Raw genomic sequence first — 27,714 nt, forward strand, 5'->3', positions numbered from 1 at the left:
ACATGAAGATTGAAGAAACATTCAGAGTGAAACATGAAGACACTGAGGAACAAACAGGTTGGTTTTATTCTCACAGCTGAACTCAGTCATTTGATCATTATTAAAATGTCCAGCTCTACAGAAATAGAGAATATTTTGTGCAACATTAAACCAAACATCTACTTCTGAATAGAGAACAATGGAAAAGTAAAGAGGTTTTTCTGTTCATGCTCAAAAGTGCTGTACTACTATCATTTTAACATACTTGAACATAGTAATTGAACATTTAAAGTAATAGTTCACCCAAAAATGAACATTATCCCATGATTAACTCATCCTCAAGCCTCCTTAGGTGTATATGACATTCTTCTTTCAGACAAATACAATTATTGACCTTATTCTGAATAAGACAATATTAGGATTAAGGTGTTTACATGAGTTGCTTTTAGAATATTCCTTTCATGTTCCCGTTTTACATGTTATAGAACATAGATCGATTAATGGCGTCCCCATGGCCCGACGTCCTCTACAGAATTTCACACATCACCGCACAGTTCATCTTCGTTATGGTACTATACACAGTTTTGGGTGTTTCATTTTTAATTTTATGAAAATGGATACAGAGCCCCGCATAAGAATGCAAGAAAAATTAAATAAATTGTGTGCATGATTTACTAATTCGTTCACTGATGTACATGATTTATAAATCGAGGGAACAAATTAGTAAACCATGCGCACAATTTAGTAAATGGAGGGAATGAATTAGTAAATCGTTCACACGATTTAGCCTACTATTTATTTTCCCTCTCATGTGTGGGGCTCTGTAAATAGACGATGGTGGATACAAATTCTCCAGCAACAGGCCTCCTATGCACTTTAATTTGGCAACATTTCATTCATGCCACCGCGACAAACTCGGAGGTACTAGATGAGAGATGAGGTGAGAGGAATTTGATTTGTGGCTTCTTGCTTGAAGCTTGCTCTCTGGTTTGCCATCAAACAGTTGACCACTGCTGTCTGTATTATGTGTCCTTTAGCAAAGTGCGGCGAAAACTCCCACATGACGTTAATAGTGTGATTATGTGTGTACATGTTTATAATGCACTCCAATAATGCGACTAAAGTAGGAATACTCCACCTGTCTTTATTCGATTTGTGTTTACTTAGAGTATGACTTTAATTGGATTAAGGTTATCAAAAATAGCTGTTTACATTGGTAGTTTCTTAATCGGAGTATTGTCTTAATCGTGTTAATGTCGGAATATTGTTGTCCATGTAAACATATTCAATGAAGTATTTTTACCAAGCTTGACGCACTATATTGCCAAAAGTATTGGGACTCTCCTCCAAATCATTGAATTCAGGTCTTCCAATCACGTTCATGGCCACAGGTGTATAAAATCAAGCACCTAGGCATGCAGACTGCTTCTGCAGACATTTGTGAAAGAATGGGTCGCTCTCAGGAGCTCAGTGAATTCAAGTGTGGTACCATAATAGGTTGCCACCTGTGCAATAAATCCATTTGTGAAATTTCCTCACTACTAAATGAAGAGTTTGGTTCCAAAACGCAATAACTCCATTTTGATTAATTTGAGTAAAAAGGTGTTTTCTTTTCCAAGAAAGCAGCAAGATGAAAACCACCATTTTCTGTTTCAAACTTTCACATAGCATCTTTTGGTTATAAAAACACTAAAAATTCAAATCTACATTTTGAAAGGTTTATTATAAAAACTGATTATTTTTTCCCCAAAATGCAATAAATCCATGACGTTTTTTTTGTTGTTTTTTTTCAAAATGCAATTAATCAATCAATATAAGTTGATTCACATAAATGACAGCGCCTGAACTTTATCAATAGTAATCTTATATACAGGCATTTTACTAAAAATACATTCAGTCGTCGCTCCTAAAATTAATTCAACGAGTCATATTGTTAATGTTATAAATTAATTATTTGTCATTACAGATTAAAGAGTATCTGGCGTCACCGCACAGTTAAAATAAACACATTTTCTGAGTACATTGGTATTAAAAACTGCTTTTAAAAACTGTAACATTAAAAACATTGTTGTTCCTCCTGACTCGAGTGCCTCATCTTCTTAATCTCCTCACATAAATGATTACATTTCGATGTCTTGCGTTTCTTTCCCACCGCAGAAACCACCACAGGTTCATCAATGCCGTCAAAAGTATTCATTTTTCTGTTTTTGTTGATCACAAAGTACACAGCAGATAAGGAAAACTAGGATGCCACTTCTCATAAGCATTCATTTTTTTTTTCAAAGTTGCCAGCCAGTGATGAAGATTTTGTATGAATAGCTGAACATGAAATATGTCAAGAAAAATACTACAGCCTCTGCTTTTAATAAAAGTATCAAAACAAAACAAACATTTTAAACTACCTTTATGCAATCTTTTTAATAACACTTTAATGTGGTTTCGTTTCATTATTATTAGGGGCCAAGCACCGAAGGTGCGGAAGCACCTATTGTATCTGTTGGCGTTCTTTTTATTTTTATTTTCGATTCTTCTTCTTCTTCTTCTTCTTCCGCTCTTGAGTCTATGGCAGCCCATAGAACCGTATGGTAAAAAGTTGTGACATTTGGCACACAGTTAGAGGACAGTCTGAACTGTGTCCATAGCAAATTTGGAGTCTCTAATTCAATCCCTCTAGCGCCACCAGCTGTCCAAAGTTGCACTCATATTTATGTTAATAATTTTTGAACCGTAAGGGCTAGAAACAAAATGATTCCTTGATTCAAGACGAATCGCACCCTATGATGTCATTTTCCGTCATGAAAATTTTTCCGCCATTTTGAATTTTCTGAAAAACATACTTTTTTTTAACTCCTCCTAGGCCGTTACTCCGATTTTCACGAAAATGTATCCAGATCATCTTCAGACCATGCAGACAAAAAGTTATGGAATTCAAGTCGATTCCTCAAACCGTTTTCGAAAAACATGCAAACGAATTGTACGTAGTGCTTGCGAAAATAGACGCAAGGCTGTATCTCCGCAACACTTTATCGTATTCAGACCAAACTTGGTACATGTCATCACAAGCATGCCCTGAGGCAACATGCAGCGTTTCGGCGCAGCGCCACCTAGTGGTGCGGAGATATGAAAAATGGCTATTTTTGCTTATAACTTCTGATGGGTTTGTCCAAAAATCATAAATTTGGTCTCGTTAGATTTGGGGCATCATGTCAAGTCGAATGATATCCAATTTTCCATTATCGGCCATTTTGTCCGTTGGTCATTATGAATTATGTTTTAAAATGCTGTGTTTAACGAGCGCATTAGCGTATCGTTACGAAAGTATGGGTCTTTGGCACCACGCCCTGACAATACTCAAAAAGTTTCGGACCAGCGCCACCTTGTGGTCAAAAGTTATAACAAAATTTACAAAAATGCTAATAACTTTTGACTATATTAACCGATTGTAATAAAACTGGTCTCCGTTGATTCCTTGGGTCATGCCGAGAACACAAATATCAAATTTGCCATAGTCACCTGAACTTCCTGTTCGCCATATTATTTTTCTTTAAAAACCTACTTTTTGAACTCCTCATAGACCGTTGCTCCGATTTTAGCCAAAATCGAACCGTATCATCTTCAGACCATGCCGACAAAAAGTTATGGATTTCAAGTCGATGCGTCAAATCGTTTTCATATACCGGAGCAACGAATTTGAGGCATGATGCAAAACCCACTCTTGAAGCTGTATCTCTGCAGTGCTTTGACATTAGACACCAAACTTTGCGGTTGTCATTGTCAACTCACTCTGACCATACTGCATGAATTTGGTCACAGCGCCACCTATTGGTGGAAAGTGATAAACCGGTAAATCTTTATTATTGACTGTATATGTGATTTTTCAGCTCTTTTGCCTAAAATGATCCTAATAGGTCTTTAATTGCTCACCGTTGCAGTTGGTCTGATGCTCACGGTCGTGTTGGCTGGCTTGTTGTGCCGCTTTTGTGCTTGGCCCTGTAATTGCTGCTTGCAGCTATATTTATTATTAATATCATTATTATTTAAAAAAAAAAAAAGCAACATTTTGAACAAAAAGTTGAGAAAATCAATCTTTTTTTTATTTTTTTATATAAAGACCATGTCTGGATCAGATTCATAGATCACATCCATCAACCCCCCCCAAAGCCTGCATTTTCTACTTTTGATACCTTATATATTATCTTACACCTCTTCATGTGCTCAATATTTCATTCAGTAACATTAAAATGCTTTGATTTTAGTGTTGATTAATGATTGATGAATGTGTTAGTTTGCATGTTATTGATTAAAGCTTTTATCGCTTGTTTCTGCTACTTCGTCTGTGTTTTGATCTGGAGGTTTTATACTGTTTTAGATGAGCAACCCTACCGTATACCAGTGAAAACAGACTGCTGGAAAATTCTGTCAATAATGGGAAAGTGTGATGTCATAAATGACAGAAAATCTCAAAATGTATCTTAAAATAAGAAATTAAGGGTGTACTTGCACTAGGCGATCGAAAATGGGCCGAGCACTTTTGACCCCCTAAGTCTGATTCGTTTGGCTTGTGTGATTGCTCAGTACTGTTCCCTGGACCGCTTGAAGTGGCACAGTTGGATTAGGATTAGGCTTAGTGAAAAATACAGAAGAGAGACAGAATGTACAGTCGTGGGTCCATTTGGACCAGGTTTGAAAACCACTGGTGTATTGAGTATAAGATCTTTAGACGGGATGGCCAACTCGGGTCCTGGAGGGACACTATTCTGAAGAGCTTAGCTCCATCCCCAATCAAACACACATGCAAAATTTAAGCCAACCTCAAAATTTAACCCCAAGTCTCTGCAAGACGGTGGTCCTCCAGGACCAAAGCTGCCCATCCCTGATCCATAGGGTAGGGTATAGATCATGGGTGTCCAACCCTGCTCCTGGAGAGCTTCCGTCCTGCAGACTTCAGTTTCAACCCTGCTCCAACACTCCTGTCTGTAATTATCAAGCAACCCTGAACACCCTGATTATCTGGTTCAGGTGTGCTTGATTGGGGTTGGAGCTGAAATCTGTAGGATTGTAGCTCTCCAGGAGCAGGGTTGGACACCCCTGGTATAGATCATACATGTTGTTGGTTTTGATGCTTTAAATGTCCTAATTGTTTTATGTCTGTTTTTGCCCTAGACCTAATGGCACTAGAGGTCGACCGATATATCGGTTGGCCGATATATCGGGCCGATATTTGTCTTTTTTTAATATATCGGCATCGACCGATATCCGTGTTTAGTAGCGCCGATTTAAAGCCAGGCACGTCCGCGGGCAGCCCTGTGTTATTTTCCACAGCGCATCACCGCATAACTGACGTGCTGTGAGGATAATAAAAGATTAGGCTATCAGCTCCTCTTTGAAAATGTTTTAAACATTTTAAAACAAGCTGTTTAAAACGAAATACTATTCTTCTCATTTGTTTCACTATATGTACGGGCCACAAGATAAATAATGGAATAAATTAAGACAGTTACGTACCGTTATCAGCATATTATGTTGAAATTCGTCTGAGAGAAAATGCTCCGTTAATACAGCGTCAGGCAGCTCCGTCACTTTTACTTTCACTTTGAATACTGACCGAGATTAAGCTTTTACCGGCATAACTCAGTTGCGCAAAGTTTGCACGTTGTTTCTTGTGTGATATCCATTGCTCCCCTTCTTGGTTGAGGTTGAAACTTTCGGCTCGCGGGAGGGCCGCGCGGATTTGCGCTACTCCACTGCGCAGAAGTATGACATTTGTTCGGAAGCATGGTTTGATGCAGACAATAGCCGGGTTTCTATCCAACTTTGCATTAATGAAAATTCAGCTCAAGAATATGCGCATCTGCGTGTGTTTCCATCAACTGTGTAATAAAAATGGACATCAGACTAATAAAGTGATGTGTTCCGACCAATGACTATATGTTGCACAGTTATTATCCTCATTAAACCTCTAACCGTCAAGAATGTCAGAAATCACTAAGAGTTTAACACTGTTCATGCATACAAGGCTGTGCAATATGACATTTTTAATTGATTTTTATTTATAAAGTTGTTTTTATTTTATTTAAATGTATATTTAAGTTTACATTTATGTTCCAACAAACTTGAACAATTCTGCTTGATAAATGCTCTAAAAATTATGTAAATGATTGACAGATTTTGTTTATATTAGGCCTACCTGTTTTATATATTTAATACTTGGTCAGTTTATTGATTTGTTTGGTTAACTTTGGATAAATATTTTATTTTAACACAGTGCAGTGCACAAAATTAAGATTTGAGAGATGGTTCAAGTCAGTGTTCAATAAATGATGTTAACCCTCTGGAGTCTGAGGCTGATTTGGGGCTTGGGGAAGTTTTGACATCCCCTGACATTTGTGCTTTTTTCAGTTGTTCATAAACATATAAATGACAAAAGTGTCATTACACTGTATTCAGCACAAACTAGGCTACAATAAAATGTGAGGAACATGTATGTACATGTTTGTATTTTTGAAGGAATAATGTTTATGCGTGGTTATTGAAAAAAACAAAAAACTTAAGTCACTGAAATAAGGCCAAAAAAAGTATATTAAATCTATGTTCACAAGACTTTTGGGTATTGGAGGTTGTAGACTAGAGTTTTTGCTTCAGAATTATGTAAAAATTATGCTGCCTACTCCTTCATATAAAACAATATATTGATTTAGTTTTTGTAAGACACTTTTTGTCAAGAAACACAGTATGCGTGGGGGCGTGAATCCGCATGAATAATGGGCCATTTACACCCGAGAAGACAAAGGAATCACATAGTAATGATCTGAAATGACTTGCATATTAATGAGGCCTTTCAGTCAGGTAGGCTGTGAAAAAAAAACCCTCTGTAATAATGTCTCAGCTCATCATAAACAGCAATACTGTGAAATATTATTACAATTTAAAATAATGGTATTCTATTATATTCTTTAAAATATAATGTATTTCTGTGGTGCAAAGTGTCTGAACAATTATGTTACCTCTATGGCATTTCATATAGGCTTTTAGCTTAAAAGCATGCACATTTGGAGAAATATTGATGGATTCTCATATATTTGTCAATTTTCTATACTGAGAAATAATATTTATTGTCATCACTATGAGTGCTGGATACTGTGTTTTTAATTCATACTTGCACCGGAGGGCACTCTTTACACCTTTAGTCCACAAATTCATAATATAAAGAAGAAAAGGAACTAGGAACTAATGGCATGTCTTCTAGAGATCGCTAACCATTGCTGTAACATCCAAATAAACACTTTTCAAGAAATAAATACACAATTGAGACGATGAATGCATGTATTGCCTCTGAATTTGCGTCTGAATAGCGCTGGCTCCGTGGGCGTGGCTGCATTAGCGGATAATGAGCTGAATCACAGACTTCTGACATGGCTCTCTTTTCATACAGATTACATAAACACAGAATGTTTGTTTTCGATTTGAAAAATTTGCACGAATTAAAACCTGACATTTCAACATTTCTTTAGACATAAGTGTCATTTTTTTGTCATTAGTATTCATAAGTTACAGTTAATTTTCTGAGAACTATCAGATTGGACTTCGTTCAGAGGGAGACGAGAGATCACGCATCATATTAGTTTTCTTTATTTTACAAAAAGCACAACATTGTGTTTTTACTCTGAGTGTACACAAATAAAAGAAGACATTCTATAGTTTCAATTGATATATTACTTATGTCTCTATGACAAGAAATGACGGAGTATTTTAAGTCTGTTTTGCTGCAATGTGAAAAAAACCCTGCAAAACGCGCCGGCGCGTTTTCAGACCTCAGGGAGTTAAGTTTAGAAATGTTGTGCATCCACTTATTATTAGTGTGACATTTTAGCATGCAAATGAAGGGGAAAGATATCGGCCCTAAAAATCGGCCGCACATATCGGCCATCGGCTGACACTGACCTCTAAAAATCGGCATCAGCTATAGAAAAACCCATATCGGTCGATCTCTAAATGGCACTGAAAGAGGCGAGTCATGAACTTAATGAAAGGGAAGAAGAGAAAAAACATTATGATAAAAGTAAAGATTTCTTGACTGGGGAAAGAGCGACACAGGCTAAAAGTTCTTCTTTATGAAAAAGAGCTCAAAAGACAGGAACTAAATGTGATTTTACCTGCCAACAGTGTGGAAAGAGTTTTAAACAACATAGATACCTTAAAGTCCACTTGAGAGTTCACACTAGAGAGAGCCCCATCACTTGCCAACAGTGTGGAAAGAGTTTCACACGTGAAGACTACCTTAAAGTCCACATGAGGATTCATACTGGAGAAAAGCCTTACACTTGTCAACAATGTGGAAAGAGTTTCAGTCAAAAAGCATACCTTATAGTCCACATGAGAGTTCACACTTTAGAGAAACCTTTCACTTGCCAACAATCTGGACAGAGTTTCAGTCAAAAAGGAAACCTTAAAGTCCACATGAGAATTCACACTGGAGAAAAGCCTTTCACCTGCCAACAATGTGGAAAGAGTTTCCCTGTAAAAGGAAGACTTATAGTCCACATGAGAATTCACAATGGAGAGACCCCATTTGCCTGCCAACAGTGTGGAAAGTGTTACAAAGAAAAAAGGAAACCTTACAGTCCACATGAGAATTCACACTGGAGAGAGCCCATTCGCCTGCCAACAGTGTGGAAAGAGTTTCAATTGAAAATATAAACTTGAAACCCACATGAGAGTTCACACTGGAGAAAAGCCATATACCTGCCAACAATGTGGAAAGAGTTTCACTGTAAAAGGAAACCTTATAGCCCACATGAGAACTCACATTGGAGAAAAGCCTTACATCTGCAGTCTGTGTGGGAATGGCTTTGCACGGGAACTAAGCCTTAGGGAACACATGAATATTCACACTGGAGAGAAGCCTTTTATATGTGATCAGTGTAGAAAGAGTTTCAGGCATAAAATGACCCTTTATAACCACATGAAAATTCATACTGAAGAGAAGCCATTCATTTGTGATCAGTGTGGCAAGAGTTTCCGATTTAAAGGTAAACTTAAGAGCCACACGAGGATTCACTTGAAAGAGAGCTCTTTTAGAAGTCGTCTCTGTGGAAACCTAAAAACAATACTTGAATAAAAGTTCAGATACCTTATCTGCCTCATCTCCTAAATAAAACACCTTTGATTCACAACTACCTGCTAATGTACTCGCTTTCATGTAAAGTAGCCTTGTTGGCAAGTTTGGGTGAGTAAAGGCAAACATACAAGATATAATACCTTCAATGCCATCTTTATAGTAGGAACTGCTGCAGAAAATGTATTGGATTAAAAAGTACATTTACTTGTTCAAAAATGTTGTCAAGTACAGAGTAAAAGTTGCTAATATCTTTGATACAAAGTAGCCAAGAAGATACTTAAGTACAGTAACTAATTACATTTACTCAAATACTTGACACTACTGGTAAAATAGTTTCACAGACAGGAAAACTATGAGAATCATGTATTAACTCACACCAGAGAGTTCCCATGTCTTCAGTGTGAGAAGAGCATCCCAATCAAAAAGACCTGTGCCTCTTAAGAATAGTCTTAAGCTTTGACTTAAAGGTGCCCTAGAATTAAAAATTGAATTTATCTTGGCATAGTTAAATAACAAGAGTTCAGTACATGGAAAAGACATACATTGAGTTTCAAACTCCATTGTTTCCTCCTCCTTATATAAATCTCATTTGTTTAAAAGACCTCAGAAGAACAGGCGAATCTCAATATAATACCGACTGTTACGTAACAGTTGGGGTGTACGCCCCCAATATTTGCATAAGCCAGCCCATGTTCCCAACATTATGAAAGGCATTAGACAAGGGCAGCCAGTATTAACGTCTGGATGTGCTCAACTGAATCATCAGACTAGGTAAGCAAGCAAGAACAACAGTGAAAAATGGCAGATGGAGCAATAATAACTGACATGATCCATGATATCATGATATTTTTACTGATATTTGTAAATTGTCTTTCTAAATGTTTCGTTAGCATGTTGCTAATGTACTGTTAAATGTGGTTAAAGTTACCATCGTTTATTACTGTATTCACAGAGACAAGAGCCGTCACCATTTTCGTTTTTAAACACTTGCAGTCTATATAATTCATAAACACAACTTCATTCTTTATAAATCTCTCCAACAGTGTGTAATGTTAGCTTTAGCCACGGAGCACTATCAAACTCATTCAGAATCAAATGTAAACATTCAAATAAACACTGTTCTTACGCGATTAGACATGCTGCATGACAAACACTTGGTAAAGATCCATTTTGAGGGTTATATTAGCTGTGTGAACTTTTTTTTTTATGTTGTTTAAGGCAAGCGCGAGCTCTTGGAGCGTGGAGCACGAGATTTAAAGGGCCACACACCCTGAATCGGCTCATTTATAATGATGCCCCAAAATAGGCAGTTAAAAAAATGAATTAAAAAAAAATCTAATGTAGGCTACTGTTGGTCAAAGTTACCATCATTTATTACTGTATTCACAGAGACAAGAGCCGTCGCCATTTTCGTTTTTAAACACTTGCAGTCTGTATAATTCATAAACACAACTTCATTCTTTATAAATCTCTCCAACAGTGTGTAATGTTAGCTTTAGCCACGGAGCACCATCAATCTTATTCAGAATCAAATATAAACATCCAAATAAATACCATACTCACATGACCCGAAGCATGCATACAGCATGCATGATGAACATCTTGTAAAGATCCATTTGAGGGTTATATTAGCTGTGTGAACTTTGTAAATGCACTGTATTATAGAGTCGCGAGCTCGATGGGCGGGGAGCACGAGATTTAAAGGGGCTGCAGCATGAATCAGTGCATAGTTAATGATGCCCCAAAATAGGCAGTTAAAAAAATTAATTTAAAAAAATCTATGGGGTATTTTGAGCTGAAACTTCACAGACACATTCAGGGGACAGTATTTACTGTTTACTGTTTAAAACTGCAGTGAAAAAAAGAAAGTCTCAAACCCGTGGTTTGAAATCAAAGGAAGGCTTATTTACATTGCCTGAATCATTCCTTGCTCTCTTTACAATGCACTACTTGCCATTCACCATGTAGAAACTAATGTACTACCATGTAGTAAATATGTGAATAAATGTACCAATTTCAGCTTTAGCGTCTGTAAGGGGCTTTTCACAGAATGCTTTAATTCTATGTAAATACGCGCTTGATGGACTTAAATTACCGTTACGCTTGCGTCTTTTGCAGCGTACATAAGTGATTATTTTGTTGTTTTGTTTTTTTGCCCTCATAGTTCACTGACAAGGTTTGTACTGTAAATGTGGTTGCATGTTAAAGGTGGGATATTTTTTCCTTTTGAAAGAGTGCTCTGACATAACAGTTCCCTTTCAGCAGTTATTTTATCTATGGTTCGTAACATTTCTTACACACTGCAAAAAATGCTGTTCTTACTTTAATTTTTACTTGTCAAGAAAATGCTTCTTGATTTAAGAACTTTAAGATATTTTGACTAAAAACAAGACAAAAATTCTAAGTAAGAACAGCATTTTTTGCAGTGCAGATTTCTGCTCGTTGTAAATCGGATACAGATAAATTAGCACATTACCAGTACATAATGAGAGCGATTGTGTGTGTGAATTAGTCATACCGCCTCTCTGTTAATTGTGAAGTTGTAAATAGTTACTTCAAAAGCAGAAAAATATATGCTATAAGGTTTGAGTTTCTAAGGTACTTTAGTGATAAATGACATGATATAGCGCTAACTACAAGTTTCTGCATTCCTCTCTGTGGAAAGTATTAACAGGATTAAAAAACGAAATAACCCACATGGGAAAATTACGCGGGTTAGAGGTTCAGAATTTTGGTTTTGATTACTTTTCGATTAATCGTCCAGCCCTACTTAAGCGCTGCGTTTTTAAGATGCTGTGTCAAGTTAAAAGAATTTCAACTTTTACACGCAGTGCCACTCATCAATGTCAGTTCCAAAACAGTGGACCAATCAGAAGAACTCGGAGGCGGGGCAAGCGTTGCAAGCTTCTGTTTACAGTACCAAGTTGGCATGACAACTGTTTTATTTGACGGCAACATGGCGGAGGAGGCGGCTGTTATTATCTTATTTTCTTTTTTTCCATGTCAAAACTTGTTTCTATCAATTGTGCTGTTTGCCTATTTCTATTATTTCAGTTGTTGTTATTGCATCATGCCTCAAAACACATGTTCTATGCTGCGCTTTTTCCTGAGCACTGTGTCTCGCGTTTTTAGACGCATCTTGTGTGAATGGCCCCTGAGTGTAGGAGGAGGCCGGACTTCAGATTCTAGACAGCATTTGATTGGACCAAAGATTTGATGAGAAACTGAAGTGAGATGTGTTGTCATGAAAATCCGAAACAGGGCGCCGCTTCGCCAGCAGCCGGATCAGTTCGCCGCTCTCAAGCAGCTCTGTTCTACATGCCTTATCCTTCTGCAGCTGCAGTTGGAAAATAAAAGAGCATAATCTCTAATGAGCAGATTTCGCATGCGACTCCGTCCCTCGCACCCTCACATTTTTCTTCCTCCCAGGAGACCTGTCAAACCCATCCTCGACCTCAGATATTAGAATCAGGCCCTGATGGCCATGCAGTTTCACTGCGTGATTGAAAAAGGCTTCAGTAATTAGAGAAAAAGAAGTTTCCCCCAGTAGCGTCTTGTTTTAGAAAGACAAATGACGCAGTTCTCATTCCGTATCTAAGGGATCCGAGGTTACATTAATAACCGAGTACTTTCATTATGTAGTTACTCTGGTTTTACTTCAAAAACCATAGTAAAACAATGGTTCTTTTGTAGTTACTATGGTTCCCTTTCGATACTTCACTTCGTACTGCGTATGGGGGGGGGAAGTCTCCCTTTTTCCCCGCTACTGAAGCCTTTTCAATAACGCAGTGTAACTGCATCGTCATTGGTTCACTCATGTTAAGTCGTTGAACCAATGACGGCGCGGCTCAGCTGCGCGGCCTATGGCGACCAAGCGCGCGAACTTTCCCGCCGAAAGGGGCGGGGTTAAGCCCTATATAAGCGAGCATTTCGCCATAGGCCATCAGTCCTTTCTCCTTCAGCGACGACACTACTTCTCTTCGCTGATCCTCGCCGAAGCCTGCTCGCCGCCTGGAAACCAGCTCGCCGAGAAGCTCCACCGCCGTTGAAGAGGCCCTGCAGCAGACCAGCTGAGTCGCCGGATCCCGCCAGCGCCTTCGCCCTCGTTGAACGCCGCTGAAGCGCCGTCAACGAGCCGCCGCCTCCCGCTGCCTGCTTCCGGCCTGCTGCCCCCCGCTGCCTGCTTCCGGCCTGCTGCCCAGCGCGTCTCCTGCTGCCATCCGGCGTGCCTCAATTGAGCGTCTTCCCGTGGTTTTTCCGCCGCCTTCTAAGAGCTATTTCCAGCGGTTTTCACCGCTCTTCGAGCACACCGCCGGCCCTCGCCGTATTTAACATTCAAACATGCCGCACCACGCTTGTGGTACATGCAGGGCTCCCCTGCATGAGGACGACGGTCACAGCGAGTGCATCGGATGCCTGGGCAAGCCCCATGCGGATGATGCGCTCGCTGGTGGCTCATGCGCTCACTGCGAGTGCATGAGTTTAGCGTCCTTGCGCTCACGAGCCGCTTTCTTCCGGGAAAGCGATCTCGCCGTTCGCGCCCTCCAGTCTCCTTCCTCCCGCGAGCCGGCCAGGAAGAGACAGCGGGGCAGAGCGACCCAGCGCAGAGAGCAGAGCGAGCTCACGTCGGCCCAGCGCCCGCGTGCCTCGCCTTCTCCCAGTAGAGAACAGTCCCCTGTGCTGTTCTCCCGCCCTGAGCAGCGTCCCTCTGCTGAAGCAAGCGACCTTGTCTCTTTTGGTGGATCGGATGAAGAGCCACTTGACGACTCTATGTCAGTTGCCGCCTCCGAAGCTGAAGGATGGGTGGGCGAGTCCGAAGACCCCGCCCCTTTGCCTTCCTTCGCCGAGCTTTTCCGCGTCCTATCCAAAGCCGTGGAGGATTTGGACCTCGAGTGGGCCCCACCGGAGGAGCCGCCTCGCAGCCGCCTGGATGAGTGGTTTCTCCCAGGTCGTCGCCAGGCCCTCAAGCAGCGCTCTGCTCCGTTCTTCCCTGAAGTTCACGAAGAACTCAGAAAATCTTGGCGCGCCCCTTACTCTGCCCGCCTGCACACCACCCACCGGTCAGCCCTCACCTCTGTTGATGGCTCGGAGGAAAAGGGATACGAGCATCTGCCCGCCTTGGATGAAGCAGTGGCCGCTCACCTCTGTCCGCCCGCGGCTGTGGGATGGAAAACTAAGAGGGCCCTCCCGTCCAAACCTTGCAGGACCACCTCTGCTCTAGCAGGAAGGGCTTACGCTTCTGCTGGCCAAGCCGCCTCAGCGCTCCACTCTATGGCCATTTTTCAGGTCTTTCAAGCCAAACTTCTCCGCTCCTGGACGAGTCTGGCATTGACGCACCTGCCTTCAGGGACCTCCGCAGCGCCACTGACCTAGCCCTGCGGGCCACGAAGGCCACGGCCCGGCCCAGGCCATAGGACGTTCCATGGCCAGTTTAGTTGTGTTGGAGCGACACTTATGGCTCAACCTGACGGAGATTAAGGATCAGGACAAAATGGCGTTCCTCGACGCCCCCGTCTCTCCGTCAGGGCTCTTTGGACCAGCTGTGGAGGGATTCACAGAGCGTTTTACGGCCGCACAGAAGTCTTCTCAGGCTATGAGACACTTCTTGCCTAAACTCTCCAGTTCTGCGTCTGCTTTTAGCCGCCCCAGGCCTGCGCCGGCTCAGCAGACTAAACCGGCTCCCTCTGCTTCGCAAGCAGCACTGCCCAATAACCACCGCCAGCGCCCGCGCCCGCGCCCTCCTAAGCGCTCGTCTTTTTCAAGACGCCAGGGACCCCGGCCCAGGATTGTGCTGGACCCTGCGACTCCTAAGTCGTCCTGATCTGCCGGAACGGAAGAGGTTGGGGCAATGTCTCGCTGCGGCCAGACCATCCCAAAACGCTCCTTTGTGTAAACTCCCCTCCGCTCCGTTTATCTCCGAGCATTTGAGTTCTACAATGTGCTGTAAAAGGGCCCACAAATGTTGCGTCCTCACCAACCGCCGTTCTCACGGCGACCCATATTTTACATTCTCCACAAAAGAGCAAATTTCCTCTTCCACCCGACCAGGTACACAGCCTGCCCCTAAGCGCCCAGTCGACCGATGTCATTCTACCACTTGCTACCCGGGCCGAGGCTTGGCAGGCCATCCCCGGGGTGTCAAGCTGGGTACTAAATACAATAAGCCAGGGCTACTCGCTCCAGTTCGCCAGAAGGGCTCCGCGGTTCAGCGGGGTTGTTCAGACTTCGGTGCTTGCGGACGATGCTCATGTCCTCCGAGCCGAAGTGTTGACGATGCTAAGGAAAGGGGCCATAGAAATAGTTCCCCCCGCAGAGAGCGAATCCGGGTTTTACAGCCGCTATTTCTTAGTTCCAAAGAAAGACGGCGGTCTCAGACCCATTCTGGACCTCAGACATTTGAACCTTTCCCTCATGAAGCGAAAGTTCAAAATGCTAACGTTGAAACAAATCCTTGCGCAGATTTGCCCCGGGGATTGGTTCTGCTCGCTGGACCTGAAGGATGCTTATTTTCACATCCAGATAGCCCCTCATCACAGGCGGTTCTTGAGATTCGCTTTCGAGGGTGTGGCTTACCAGTACACGGTCCTTCCTTTCGGCCTGTCCCTGGCTCCTCGCACTTTTACGAAGTGCATGGACACGGCGCTCTCCCCTCTAAGACAGATGGGAATACGAGTCCTGAATTATCTCGACGACTGGCTCATTTTAGCCAATTCGAGATCAGAGCTGGAACACCACAGATCCGTGCTCCTCAGCCACTTGAAGTGCCTAGGTCTCAGGGTCAATCTAGCCAAGAGCTCGCTGCTTCCCACGCAACGCATTGCGTTCCTGGGGGCGGTTTTCGACTCTGTCCATATGACGGCAGTAGTCTCACCAGAGCGCGCTCTGGCCATTCAGCAGCTCGCGGCTTCAATCAAGAGCAAAGCCTACCTTCCTCTGAAGACTTTCCAGAGGCTATTAGGGCTGATGGCTTCCGCCTCCCTAGTGCTTCGTCTCGGCCTGCTTTACATGCGGCCTCTACAGTACTGGTTGAAGTTCCGGGTCCCTCCTCACGCCTGGCGGCACGGCCGCCTGCGTCTCAAGGTCAATCAGGCCTGTTTGGCAGCCCTGACACCTTGGATGAACCCCGCGTGGTTCGCGCTTGGAGTACCCCTGCAGGCGATAACATGAAGGACGGTGCTTTCGACGGATGCGTCCAACATGGGTTGGGGCGCGCTGTGCGAAGGCAGCCCGGCCTTCGGCTCGTGGACACACGAGGAGAGCCATCTGCATATCAACTGTCTCGAAATGTTGGCAGTGATTTATGCCCTCCAGGCTTTTCAAGCTCGTTTAACGAATCGCCACGTCTTAGTCCAGTCGGACAGTATGACAGTGGTTTCGTATATAAATCGCCAAGGGGGTCTTTCGTCCAGCCGCTTATGCGCTCTGGCGAAGCGCCTCCTGGAATGGGCCTCTACAAGGGTTCGATCGCTCAGAGCGACTCACATACCCGGAAAGAGCAATCTGGGTGCAGACATGCTATCTCGGAGCAACGTCCCCTCAGACAAGTGGATGCTCCACCCCCAGACAGTCCTCTTGATCTGGGAGTCCTTCGGGAGGGCAGAGATAGATCTCTTCGCCTCAGAAGGCAACTCTCATTGCCCAACCTTCTATTCAAAGAAGGACGATGCGTTGGCCCACTCCTGGCCCAACACCCTTCTTTATGCTTTTCCCCCGGTCGCTCTGATCCCGCAGGTCATCAGGCGAATCAGGGAAGACAAACACAGAGCTCTGTTAGTGGCACCGCTCTGGAGAAGTCAAACTTGGACTTCGGAGCTGTTCAGGCTTTCCACGAAAGCCCCATGGCCAATACCCCTGAGACGGGACCTCCTCTCTCAGGCGAACAGAACGATTTGGCACCCACAGCCGGAGCTTTGGGCGTTGCATCTGTGGTCCCTCGACGGGAGCCGCTAGATCTCCCAGAGGATGTTCTTAATACCATCTCACAGGCTAGAGCTCCATCCACGAGACGCCTCTACGCCCAGAAATGGTCGGTCTTTGTTAACTGGTGTTCTCCACGAAACCTAGACCCGGAGGATTGCGAAGTTTCCGCCATTCTGTCTTTCCTCCAGGAGCGTTTGGATGCGGGACGAGCCCCATCTACGCTCAAAGTCTATGTAGCAGCCATTGCAGCGTTTCACACACCCGTGGCTGGCCAGTCATTGGGACGGAACCACCTTATCATAAGGTTTTTGAGGGGCGCCAGACGTTTACATCCTCATAGACCCCTCACAGTTCCGTCCTGGGACCTCTCTCTGGTCCTGAGAGCTCTTAAAGGTCCGCCTTTTGAGCCACTGCGCCTTGCGGATCTTCGGCCCTTGACGCTCAAAACCGCTCTGCTACTAGCACTAGCATCGGTTAAGCGTGTTGGTGATTTGCAGGCACTCTCTGTGAGCCCTGTGTGCCTTTGAGTTTGGGCCAAACGACTCTAAAGTCGTTCTGAAACCTAGGCTAGGCTACATTCCTAAAGTGCTCTCCACTCCCTTCAGAGCACAGGTTATTTCACTCGCTGCGCTTCCCACTTCGTTGGATGAGCAAGAGTTGGAACTGTTATGCCCTGTTAGGGCATTACGCATTTACTGTGAGCGATCTCAGCCCTTTCGACAGTCTGATCAGCTCTTTGTCTGCTTTGGTGGCCGCACCAAGGGCTCTTCGGTCTCAAAACAGCGTCTCTCGCGTTGGATTGTCGACGCTATAGCTCTCTGCTACTCCTCTATGGGCACTGCCTGTCCCATAGGAGTTAGAGCTCATTCCACTAGAAGTATGGCCTCTTCTTGGGCTTGGTCTAGTGGTATTTCTATTAAAGACATCTGTGACGCGGCAGGCTGGTCTTCGCCGTCCACTTTTGTCAGATTTTACCAATTGGACGTGCCGACCTTGCAAGCTCGGGTCCTTTCAGTGTAAATTCGCGGCCTCCTTCGAGTTCCCGCTTTTTGCACGATTCAGGAGTTTCTCCTCTTGTAGTGTAACAAGGGTTCGACGGCTTCGGCCTTCGTACTTGTCCTATGGTCCCCTCTGGTGTCCGGACAAGTCCAGTCGTTCCTCAGCCGTGGCACGGCGCGGTTGAATTCGTTCCCCCATACGCAGTACGAAGTGAAGTATCGAAAGGGAACGTACTCGGTTACTAACGTAACCTCGGTTCCCTGAGATACGGAACGAGTACTGCGTTACTTGCCGTGCCACGAGGCTGCGGCTATGTCGTCGATATGGCCTGATGGCCTATGGCGAAATGCTCGCTTATATAGGGCTTAACCCCGCCCCTTTCGGCGGGAAAGTTCGCGCGCTTGGTCGCCATAGGCCGCGCAGCTGAGCCGCGCCGTCATTGGTTCAACGACTTAACATGAGTGAACCAATGACGATGCAGTTACACTGCGTTATTGAAAAGGCTTCAGTAGCGGGGAAAAAGGGAGACTTTTCCCCCCCATACGCAGTACTCGTTCCGTATCTCAGGGAACCGAGGTTACGTTAGTAACTGAGTACGTTTTACTACAAAAACTATAGATAAACTATGGTTACTGTAGTAAAACCATAGTTTTACTATAAAAATCATGGTTACTACAAAAAACATGGTTGAGTTTCATAAGGGTGAGCGTTTGTAAGGATACTGATTGTTAGAAGGCAGCTGTCTGACTCTGTCTGAGATGAAGAACAGGAACGGTGTGTGTAACACTAGCATCACATTATTAGCTGTTTGATAACGTAGTCAAGCAAAAGGCTAATCATATTAATTCATATTAATTAACAAGGGCTGTGCCAAGTGTGTGAGTGCATAGGGGCTTGTGCTAAGTAAAGTGACAGCTGACTTGAAGTAAAGCCAATAAAAACAATTTTTTTGTACTTCGAAATATTTTAATACTATAAAACATACAAACCTGATTCCAAAAAAGTTGGGACACTGTACAAATTGTGAATAAAAACAATGCAATGATGTGGAAGTTTCAAATGTCAATATTTTATTCAGAGTACAACATAGATGACATATCAAATGTTTAAACTGAGAACATGTATAATTTTAAGGGAAAAATAAGTTGATTTTAAGTTTCATGGCATCAACACATCTCAACAAAGTTGGGACAAGGCCATGTTTACCACTGTGTGGCATCCCCTGTTCTTTTTATAACAGTCTGCAAACGTCTGGGGACTGAGGAGACAAGTTGCTCAAGTTTAGGAATAGGAATGTTGTCCCATTCTTGTTTAATACAGGCTTCTAGTTGCTCAACTGTCTTAGGTCTTCTTTGTCGCATCTTCCTCTTTATGATGCGCCAAATGTTTTCTATGGGTGAAAAGTTTGGACTGCAGGCTGACCATTTCAATACCCGGATCCTCCTCCTACGCAGCCATGATGTTGTAATTGATGCAGTATGTGGTCTGGCATTGTATGTTGGAAAATGCAAGGTCTTCCCCGAAAGAGACGACGTCTGGATGGGAGCATATGTTGTTCTAGTTCTTGGATATACCTTTCAGCATTGATGGTTCCTTTCCAGATGTGTAAGCTGCCCATGCCACACGCACTCATTCAACCCCATACAATCAGAGATGCAGGCTTCTGAACTGAGCGCTGATAACAACTTGGGTTGTCCTTGTCCTCTTTAGTCCGGATGACATGGCGTCCCAGTTTTCCAAAAAGAACTTCAAATTTTGATTCGTCTGACCACAGAACAGTTTTCCACTTTGCCACAGTCCATTTTAAATGAGCCTTGGCCCAGAGAAAACGCCTGCGCTTCTGGATCATGTTTAGATATGGCTTCTTTTTTGACCTATAGAGTTTTAGCCGGCAACGGCGAATGGCACGGTGGATTGTGTTTACCGACAATGTTTTCTGGAAGTATTCCTGAGCCCATGTTGTGATTTCCATTATAGTAGCATCAAGACCCGAAGATCACGGCATCCAGTATGGTTTTCCGGCCTTGACCCTTACGCACAGAGATTGTTCCAGATTCTCTGAATCTTTGGATGATATTATGCACTGTAGATGATGATAACTTCAAACTCTTTGCAATTTTTCTCTGAGAAACTCCTTTCTGATATTGCTCCACTATTTTTCGCCGCAGCATTGGGGGAATTGGTGATCCTCTGCCCATCTTGACTTCTGAGAGACACTGCCACTCTGAGAGGCTCTTTTTATACCCAATCATGTTGCCAATTGACCTAATAAGCTGCAAATTGGTCCTCCAGATGTTCCTTATATGTACATTTAACTTTTCCGGCCTCTTATTGCTACCTGTCCCAACTTTTTTGGAATGTGTAGCTCTCATGAAATCCAAAATGAGCCAATATTTGGCATGACATTTCAAAATGTCTCACTTTCAACATTTGATATGTTATCTATATTCTATTGTGAATAAAATATAAGTTTATGAGATTTGTAAATTATTGCTTTCCTTTTTTTATTCACAATTTGTACAGTGTCCCAACTTTTTTGGAATTGGGTTTGTAGCTAAAACAATATTGCTCTGAGCATGTGCGTGTGACCGTGATTCATGTGCATATTCAGTCAGTGTGGAATCACACGTCAAGTTCTGCGAGAGATATTCAGTCCATTATAAATTCGAGAGCAGTCCAAATATTTTGCAAAGGCGTTTTACCAATTCATATTCAATTTAAGCGTCAGAACATATGAGCAGGTCAGTTGCAGAGCTGTTAAACTGAATATAGAAAGCGAAGCAAGCTTTTTTATTAAATATCCACAACACAAACAACAAATTGCTCATATCCAATAAAATAAGTATTTGTATTGTTAAAACCGCCTCCTGTGAGGCCCATGTGAAAGTGCGCACACATAAACACCTCATTTACATTTAGTTCATACTTTAATTCATCCTCTCTAATCTGCATGTAGCCTATACTGGTGATTATATAGGATTTAATACAGATCACTATTTTGATATCTTAAATATGAGATGATTCTGTGTTATGACGACAACCCTACTTTGTGCTGCTCTTTATTTGGAAAGGTTTTGTGATCATTGTCTCTTCTGATCTAATTTCATTACTGCAATCAATGTACTTATTATTAGAAAATCAAACTTTCAGTTCATATATATTATAAATGAGCGTCATTAGTGTTTGTTTTTGTATTATTGGTGTTTTATCCATGTCATGTTGTGAAAAATAACACTATATATTTTTAAATTAAAAATACCCCAAAAATCAATTCTGGTCTGGGTAATTAAAGTCCATGTGTACCGGAAGTTGCAAACGACTTTTCTCCAGTGTTGTGACGTATTTCCAAGTGAAACGGAATATTGAATAGAGGGCAGAGTTTTACTTTAGCGCTCCTCCTCTCCATCTCTCCCTCATAGCAGTGTAGTGGTTCGTACAGTTATTAATCAATTTATGGGTTAGATATATGAATATAATAACTCATAAAGCTTTATAATTTATTATGATGCATATACCGACCCAAGGGGAAATTAAACATATATTGTGAATTAATTACAACAAATTATAATCAATTACATATATGATTAGTTCTGGTTTAATGATTATCTAGAGAAACTACATTTGTCCAGCAAACCGTTAGCTCCTCATAGAATATTATCAATTCCTATTATAGTACCAAAGCATAAAGTGATCAAAACGTTAAAGTGACCTAGCTTTTGCTGAATGAGCAAAGAACAAACAAGCATGAATACAATGTGTTTAATATATGAAAACTACTAATACAGAGGTTATACGGCTAAATGTACACAAGTAGATACAAATATATACAAAGTGAAAGTAAAAGCAAGAAACGAGAGAGATGATCAAAGAATGGCAAATTACAACCGACAGTTAAAACCTTTGAGAGCCAGCAAGGAAACTCCGCATCTATAAAATCTTAAAGAAGTTAATACTTGCATTTGGTTCGGTGTTGTGGTTTAGAGTGTCAGAGTGCTCGGTTTGGTAATGGTCCTTCCTTAGGAGGTTGTTTCCTCTGCGTTTTTTTCAAACAAGGGTTTAAACTAGAGAGTAATATGCCGGAAAATAAAGAAGAGAGACGAAAGCTTGACGGCAGAACACTTGTGCATTAAAGGTGCCCTAGATTCAAAAATTGAATTTACCTTGGCATAGTTAAATAACAAGAGTTCAGTACATGGAAATGACATACAGTGAGTCTCAAACTCCATTGTTTCCTCCTTCTTATATAAATCTCATTTGTTTAAAAGACTTCTGAAGAACAGGCGAATTTCAACATAACACCAACTGTTACGTCGGGGTGTACGCCCCAATATTTGCATATGCCAGCCCATCTTCCTAACATTATGAAAGGCATTAGACAAGGGCAGGATGTCTGGATCTGTGCACAGCTGAATCATAAGACTAGGTAAGCAAGCAAGAACAACAGCGAAAAATGGCAGATGGAGCAATAATAACTGACATGATCCATGATATCATGATATTTTTAGTGATATTTGTAAATTGTCTTTCTAAATGTTTCGTTAGCATGTTGCTAATGTACTGTTAAATGTGGTTAAAATTACCATCGTTTCTTACTGTATTCACAGAGACAAGAGAGCCGTCGCTATTTTCATTTTTTAAACACTTGCAGTCTGTATAATTCATAAACACAACTTCATTCTTTATAAATCTATCCAACAGTGTAGCATTAGCCGTTAGCCACGGAGCACCATCAAACTCAAGCAGAATCAAATGTAAACGTCCAAATAAATACTCTACTTACTCGATTAGACATGTTGCATGACGAACACTTTGTAAAGATCCATTATGAGGGTTATATTAGCTGTGTGAACTTTGTTTATAGCTGTTTAAGGCCAGCACGAGCTCCGGGGGCGGAGAGCACGAGATTTAAAGGGGCCGCTCTGCATAAATCGCCGCGTTTATAATGATGCCCCAAAATAGACAGTTAAAAAAATTAATAAAAAAAAAAACTATGGGGTATTTTGAGCTGAAACTTCACAGACACCTTCAGGGGACACCTTAGACTTATATTACATCTTTTGAAAACATGTTCTTGGGCACCTTTAAAGAGACACGTATCATGGTGTTTTAAAGGTGCCCTAGAATTTTTTTTTAAAAGATGTAATATAAGTCTAAGGTGTCCCCTGAATGTGTCTGTGAAATTTCCGTTCAAAATACCCCTTAGATTTTTTTTAATTCATTTTTTTAACTGCCTATTTTGGGGCATCATTATAAATGAGCCGATTCAGGGTGTGTGGCCCTTTAAATCTCGTGCTCCACGCCCCAAGAGCTCGCGCTTGCCTTAAACAACATAAAAAAAAGTTCACACAGCTAATATAACCCTCTAAATGGATCTTTACCAAGTGTTTGTCATGCAGCATGTCTAATCGCGTAAGTACAGTGTTTATTTGAATGTTTACATTTGATTCTGAATGAGTTTGATAGTGCTCCGTGGCTAAAGCTAACATTTACACACTGTTGGAGAGAATTATAAAGAATGAAGTTGTGTTTATGAATTATACAGACTGCAAGTGTTTAAAAATGAAAATAGCGACAGCTCTTGTCTCCGTGAATACAGTAAGAAACGATGGTAACTTTAACTACATTTAACAGTACATTATGCTAACGAAACATTTAGAAAGACAATTTACAAATATCACTAAAAATATCATGTTATCATGGATCATGTCAGTTATTATTGCTCCATCTGCCATTTTTCGCTGTTGTCCTTGCTTGCTTACCTGATGATTCAGCTGTGCACATCCAGACGTGTAATCTCTTTCATAATGTTGGGAAGATGGGCTGGCATATGCAAATATTGGGGGCGTACATATTAATGATCCCGACTGTTACGTAACAGTCGGTGTTATGTTGAGATTCGCCTGTTCTTCGGAGGTCTTTTAAACAAATGAGATTTATTTAAGGAGGAAACAATGGAGTTTGAGACTCACTGTATGTCATTTCCATGTACTGAACTCTTGTTATTCAACTATGCCAAGGTAAATTCAATTTTTGAATCAAGGGCACCTTTAAAGACAACAGACCAGAACGCCTTCTTGATAACGTCCGCCAATGATAGCGTCGCAATTTTGGCGGTTTTCCATTTTCCTTTGCCCTGTCTCACAGCTTAATTTGCATAATTTATGATATCAAATCGTTGGTACTTTCTTCATAGTACTATTAAAAATTGAACGATGCATTTGACAGGAATGCAACATACATGAGTGAATAGCTCGGATTCACAGCTTTACGGAGAGTTCAAACTCGACAGGTGTCGCAAGATACACTTTATACCCTAATACTAACGTTTAACATGAAAACTAACCTACTACAGTCAATTCTACACTTCTACACTAGTAACACATAAATGCAACAAGCACTACAATGGCTGATACATGAATATTTACAGGTACAATCATATTTGTGCATACAGTTTTCATGCAGGTCTGTGTGTGTGTGTGTGTGTGTGTGTGTGTGTGTGTGTGTGGGTGCGTGCGTGTATTTTTTCTTTTATTGCTGTTTGGAATGCGGCCCCTCGCTCGTAGTAACCCGATCCGAGGTGTCCGCATCCCCTTTGAAGTCACGAAGGAGATGTTCGGGAATCTATCGAAATAGTCATAAAACGAGTCTCGTGATCCATTGGTGTCCGCCAGGCCGGAGCCTGACGTGAGATTTATGAACCAATGTTTCCTGGATTGAGGCTTAAACACAGTTTATGGGGAGGATCTGCTCATTTTCGACACTGTGCAGATGCTACAGCAGACAGAGGAGTGGTTTACGCGTTTTCAACCCAAGCCGTCAAACTAACGTCATCAGAGAAGGAACGCCATTCCAGACCGGAAGTAATTTTTCAGATGTTGATTAAAGATTACCGCGACAAACATTTTTTTCTGTGTTTTAACTTGCATGGATTAATAATTTACCACAAGACTAGTAATATGCACTAACAAAGTAAATGGGGTCAATTTTGATTTCATGTGTACTTTAAGTGAAGATGGCAGATCAGCCATTGCAGCATGTCCCACAGTCACAGTTATACATTTATTATGCTTAAATTGCTCAAAGCATAAATCTATGTTATGTATTTCTTATTTTTAAATTGTCTTCTAAATGTCTAATTGTGTAACTGGCATGATACTTTTTACTTTAAAATAAAATGTTATACTTGATTGATTCTGGACTGTGCATCAAAATGATCTGAATATTTTAAAGCAGTTGTCTATCACACCAAGTCTCGATTTTATGACCTTTCACTTCATATTTCTCTCTTTAAATTATTTTGATGTACTGACAATTAAATGACTTTTTTTTTCTCTCATTTCAGACCTGATGGAAGAAAGTGAGGAGAGTGAAGAACTAAAGACATTTCTAAAGAAAAGAGCCAAGAAATCTTTCACCTGCACTCAGTGTGGAAAGAGTTTCTCAACCAAACAACATCTTGAGATTCACATGAGAGTTCATACAGGAGAGAAGCCGCTCACATGTGATCGATGTGGGAAGAGTTTCACACGATCATCAAGCCTTAAAGCACACATGAGGATCCACACTGGAGAGAAACCGTTCACATGTGATCAGTGTGGGAAGAGTTACACACAAAAAGGACATCTTAAAGAACACATGAGGATCCACACTGGAGAGAAACCGCACACATGTGATCAATGTGGGAAGAGTTTCACGCGACCATCACACCTTAAAGAGCACATGAGGATCCACACCGGAGTGAGACCGTTCACATGTGATCAATGTGACAAAACATTTCTTGGGGAATCAACCTTAAAGAAACACCTGACAGTTCATACAAAGGAGAAGCCACATTCATGTTCTGTGTGTGAAAAGAGTTTTTCACTGCTGCAATATTTACATGCACATGAGAAAAGACACACTGGTGTGAGAGAGTACATGTGCTTTGAGTGTGAGAAGACTTTTATTTCAGCAAACCATTTAAAACTGCACCAGATAATTCACACTGGAGAAAAACCTTACAAGTGTTCACAGTGTGACAAGAGATTCAGTGATTCATCATCTCTGAAAACACATGAGAGGAGCCACACTGGAGAAAAACCTTACAAGTGTTCACAGTGTGACAAGAGATTCAGTGATTCATCATATCTGAAAACACACGAGCGGATCCACAGCAGAGAGAAGCCGCACACGTGTGATCAATGTGGAAAGAGTTTCACTATTAAAAGTCACCTGAAGATACACGTGAGGATCCACACTGGAGAAAAACCTTACAAGTGTTCACACTGTGACAAGAGATTCAATCAGTCATCAACTCTGAAAAGACATGAGAGGATCCACAGCAGAGAGAAGCCGCACACGTTTGATCAGTGTGGAAAGAGTTTCTCTATTAAAAGTCACCTGAAGATACACATGAAGATCCATGCAGTGGAGAAACCACATCACCAAGGCCTGAAATCATAAGTAGTTCATCTTTGTGCTGAGAAAAAATGTCTCTTCTAAGACACATACCAAATCTCTCCTCCACCTATAGATGGCACTGTTGCACTGCCTGCTGTTGAATTATCCAGGTTTTGAATGAGGAGAGACCCCCGATGTGATTGTGAAGCACGTAGGGTGTACAGTAGTACATAATAAAGTGCTATATAAATGTCTCATTCATTCATTTATTCATAGTTAGCCGTTTCTCAATATGCTTTCTTGTCTGTGTTCTTGTGAAACGTCATCAGTCGCTGTCCAAGTTCTGTTCCAATTTAAAATTCACATCTAGCCAAGTTCAGTTCAAATCCCCGGATGTGTTCTTGAATCTTGATACACCCTTTTTTATCACAAATGCATGGAGAGGTGACTTGTGCGGATTTGAGACAGCCAGGTATCCCAGAATGCATTGCACACTAACCAGCAAGTGTTGGTAGCAGAGGAGAAAACCCACATAATTCAAACATACTACTGTTATTAAGTCATGATATGTAGTTTTAAGAGTTTTCAGGCAAGAGAGTACTGGTTTTAAGCTCAACTTTGTGGTTTATTGATAAAAGTAGAGCCTATTTGGAGTTGTGAGATCCAGATGATCACCTGGTGCTCAGGGGTCATGTAACCCGCCGAGAGCAGCCTTACCTCGGCTAGTCCTTCTGACGTTTGCTGCTGACTCTGATGTCTCTTTAGTGGTTGAACATAATATAATTCATCTTTTGTATATCTAACGGGTGATCTTTGGTCTCATAAATCTATAATTTGTTGAACTAAAAGTGAAATCTCATAACTTTATATAGTTAGGAGTTATAGTTTACTGTTGTAGCCTACTACAGCGCTGACTTTGTATATTTGACTGAATCGTTTGCTTTATTTTTTATTGTAGCTTCTTATACTTCTTTTGCTTATACTTTTATAATGGGTATTTGGTAATTATTGACCATTAAAACTGACATTTATCAAAAATAGTCAGGGTTGTGTTTTATATTTGCAGACTATATGCATATATTGCCTGAACCACATACAGTGGGGCAAAAAAGTATTTAGTCAGCCACCAATTGTGCAAGTTCTCCCACTTAAAAAGATGAGAGAGGCCTGTAAATTTTATCATGGGTACATTTCAACTATGAGAGACAAAATGAGAAAAAAAAATCCAGAAAATCACATTGTCTGATTTTTAAAGAATTTATTTGCAAATTATGGTGGAAAATAAGTATTTGGTCACCTACAAAAAAAGCAAGATTTCT

General features: G+C 41.5%; 2 protein-coding genes across 2 annotated transcripts in view; one reads left to right on the forward strand and one right to left on the reverse strand.

Annotated features, from left to right (window-relative positions):
* Positions 1-27,420, forward strand: LOC125243295 (gastrula zinc finger protein XlCGF57.1-like). Its single transcript, XM_048152821.1, has 2 exons — positions 1-57; positions 25,359-27,420. Exons 1-2 carry the CDS (start codon positions 3-5, stop codon positions 26,456-26,458), a joined length of 1,155 nt encoding a protein of 384 aa, XP_048008778.1. The 5' UTR covers positions 1-2; the 3' UTR covers positions 26,459-27,420.
* Positions 1-27,714, reverse strand: part of LOC125243440 (zinc finger protein 239-like) — a 79,921-nt gene that overhangs the window by 27,369 nt on the left and 24,838 nt on the right. The window lies entirely within an intron of this gene.

Source organism: Megalobrama amblycephala, linkage group LG1, assembly GCF_018812025.1.
Source record: "Megalobrama amblycephala isolate DHTTF-2021 linkage group LG1, ASM1881202v1, whole genome shotgun sequence".
NCBI classification, from domain to species: domain Eukaryota; kingdom Metazoa; phylum Chordata; class Actinopteri; order Cypriniformes; family Xenocyprididae; genus Megalobrama; species Megalobrama amblycephala.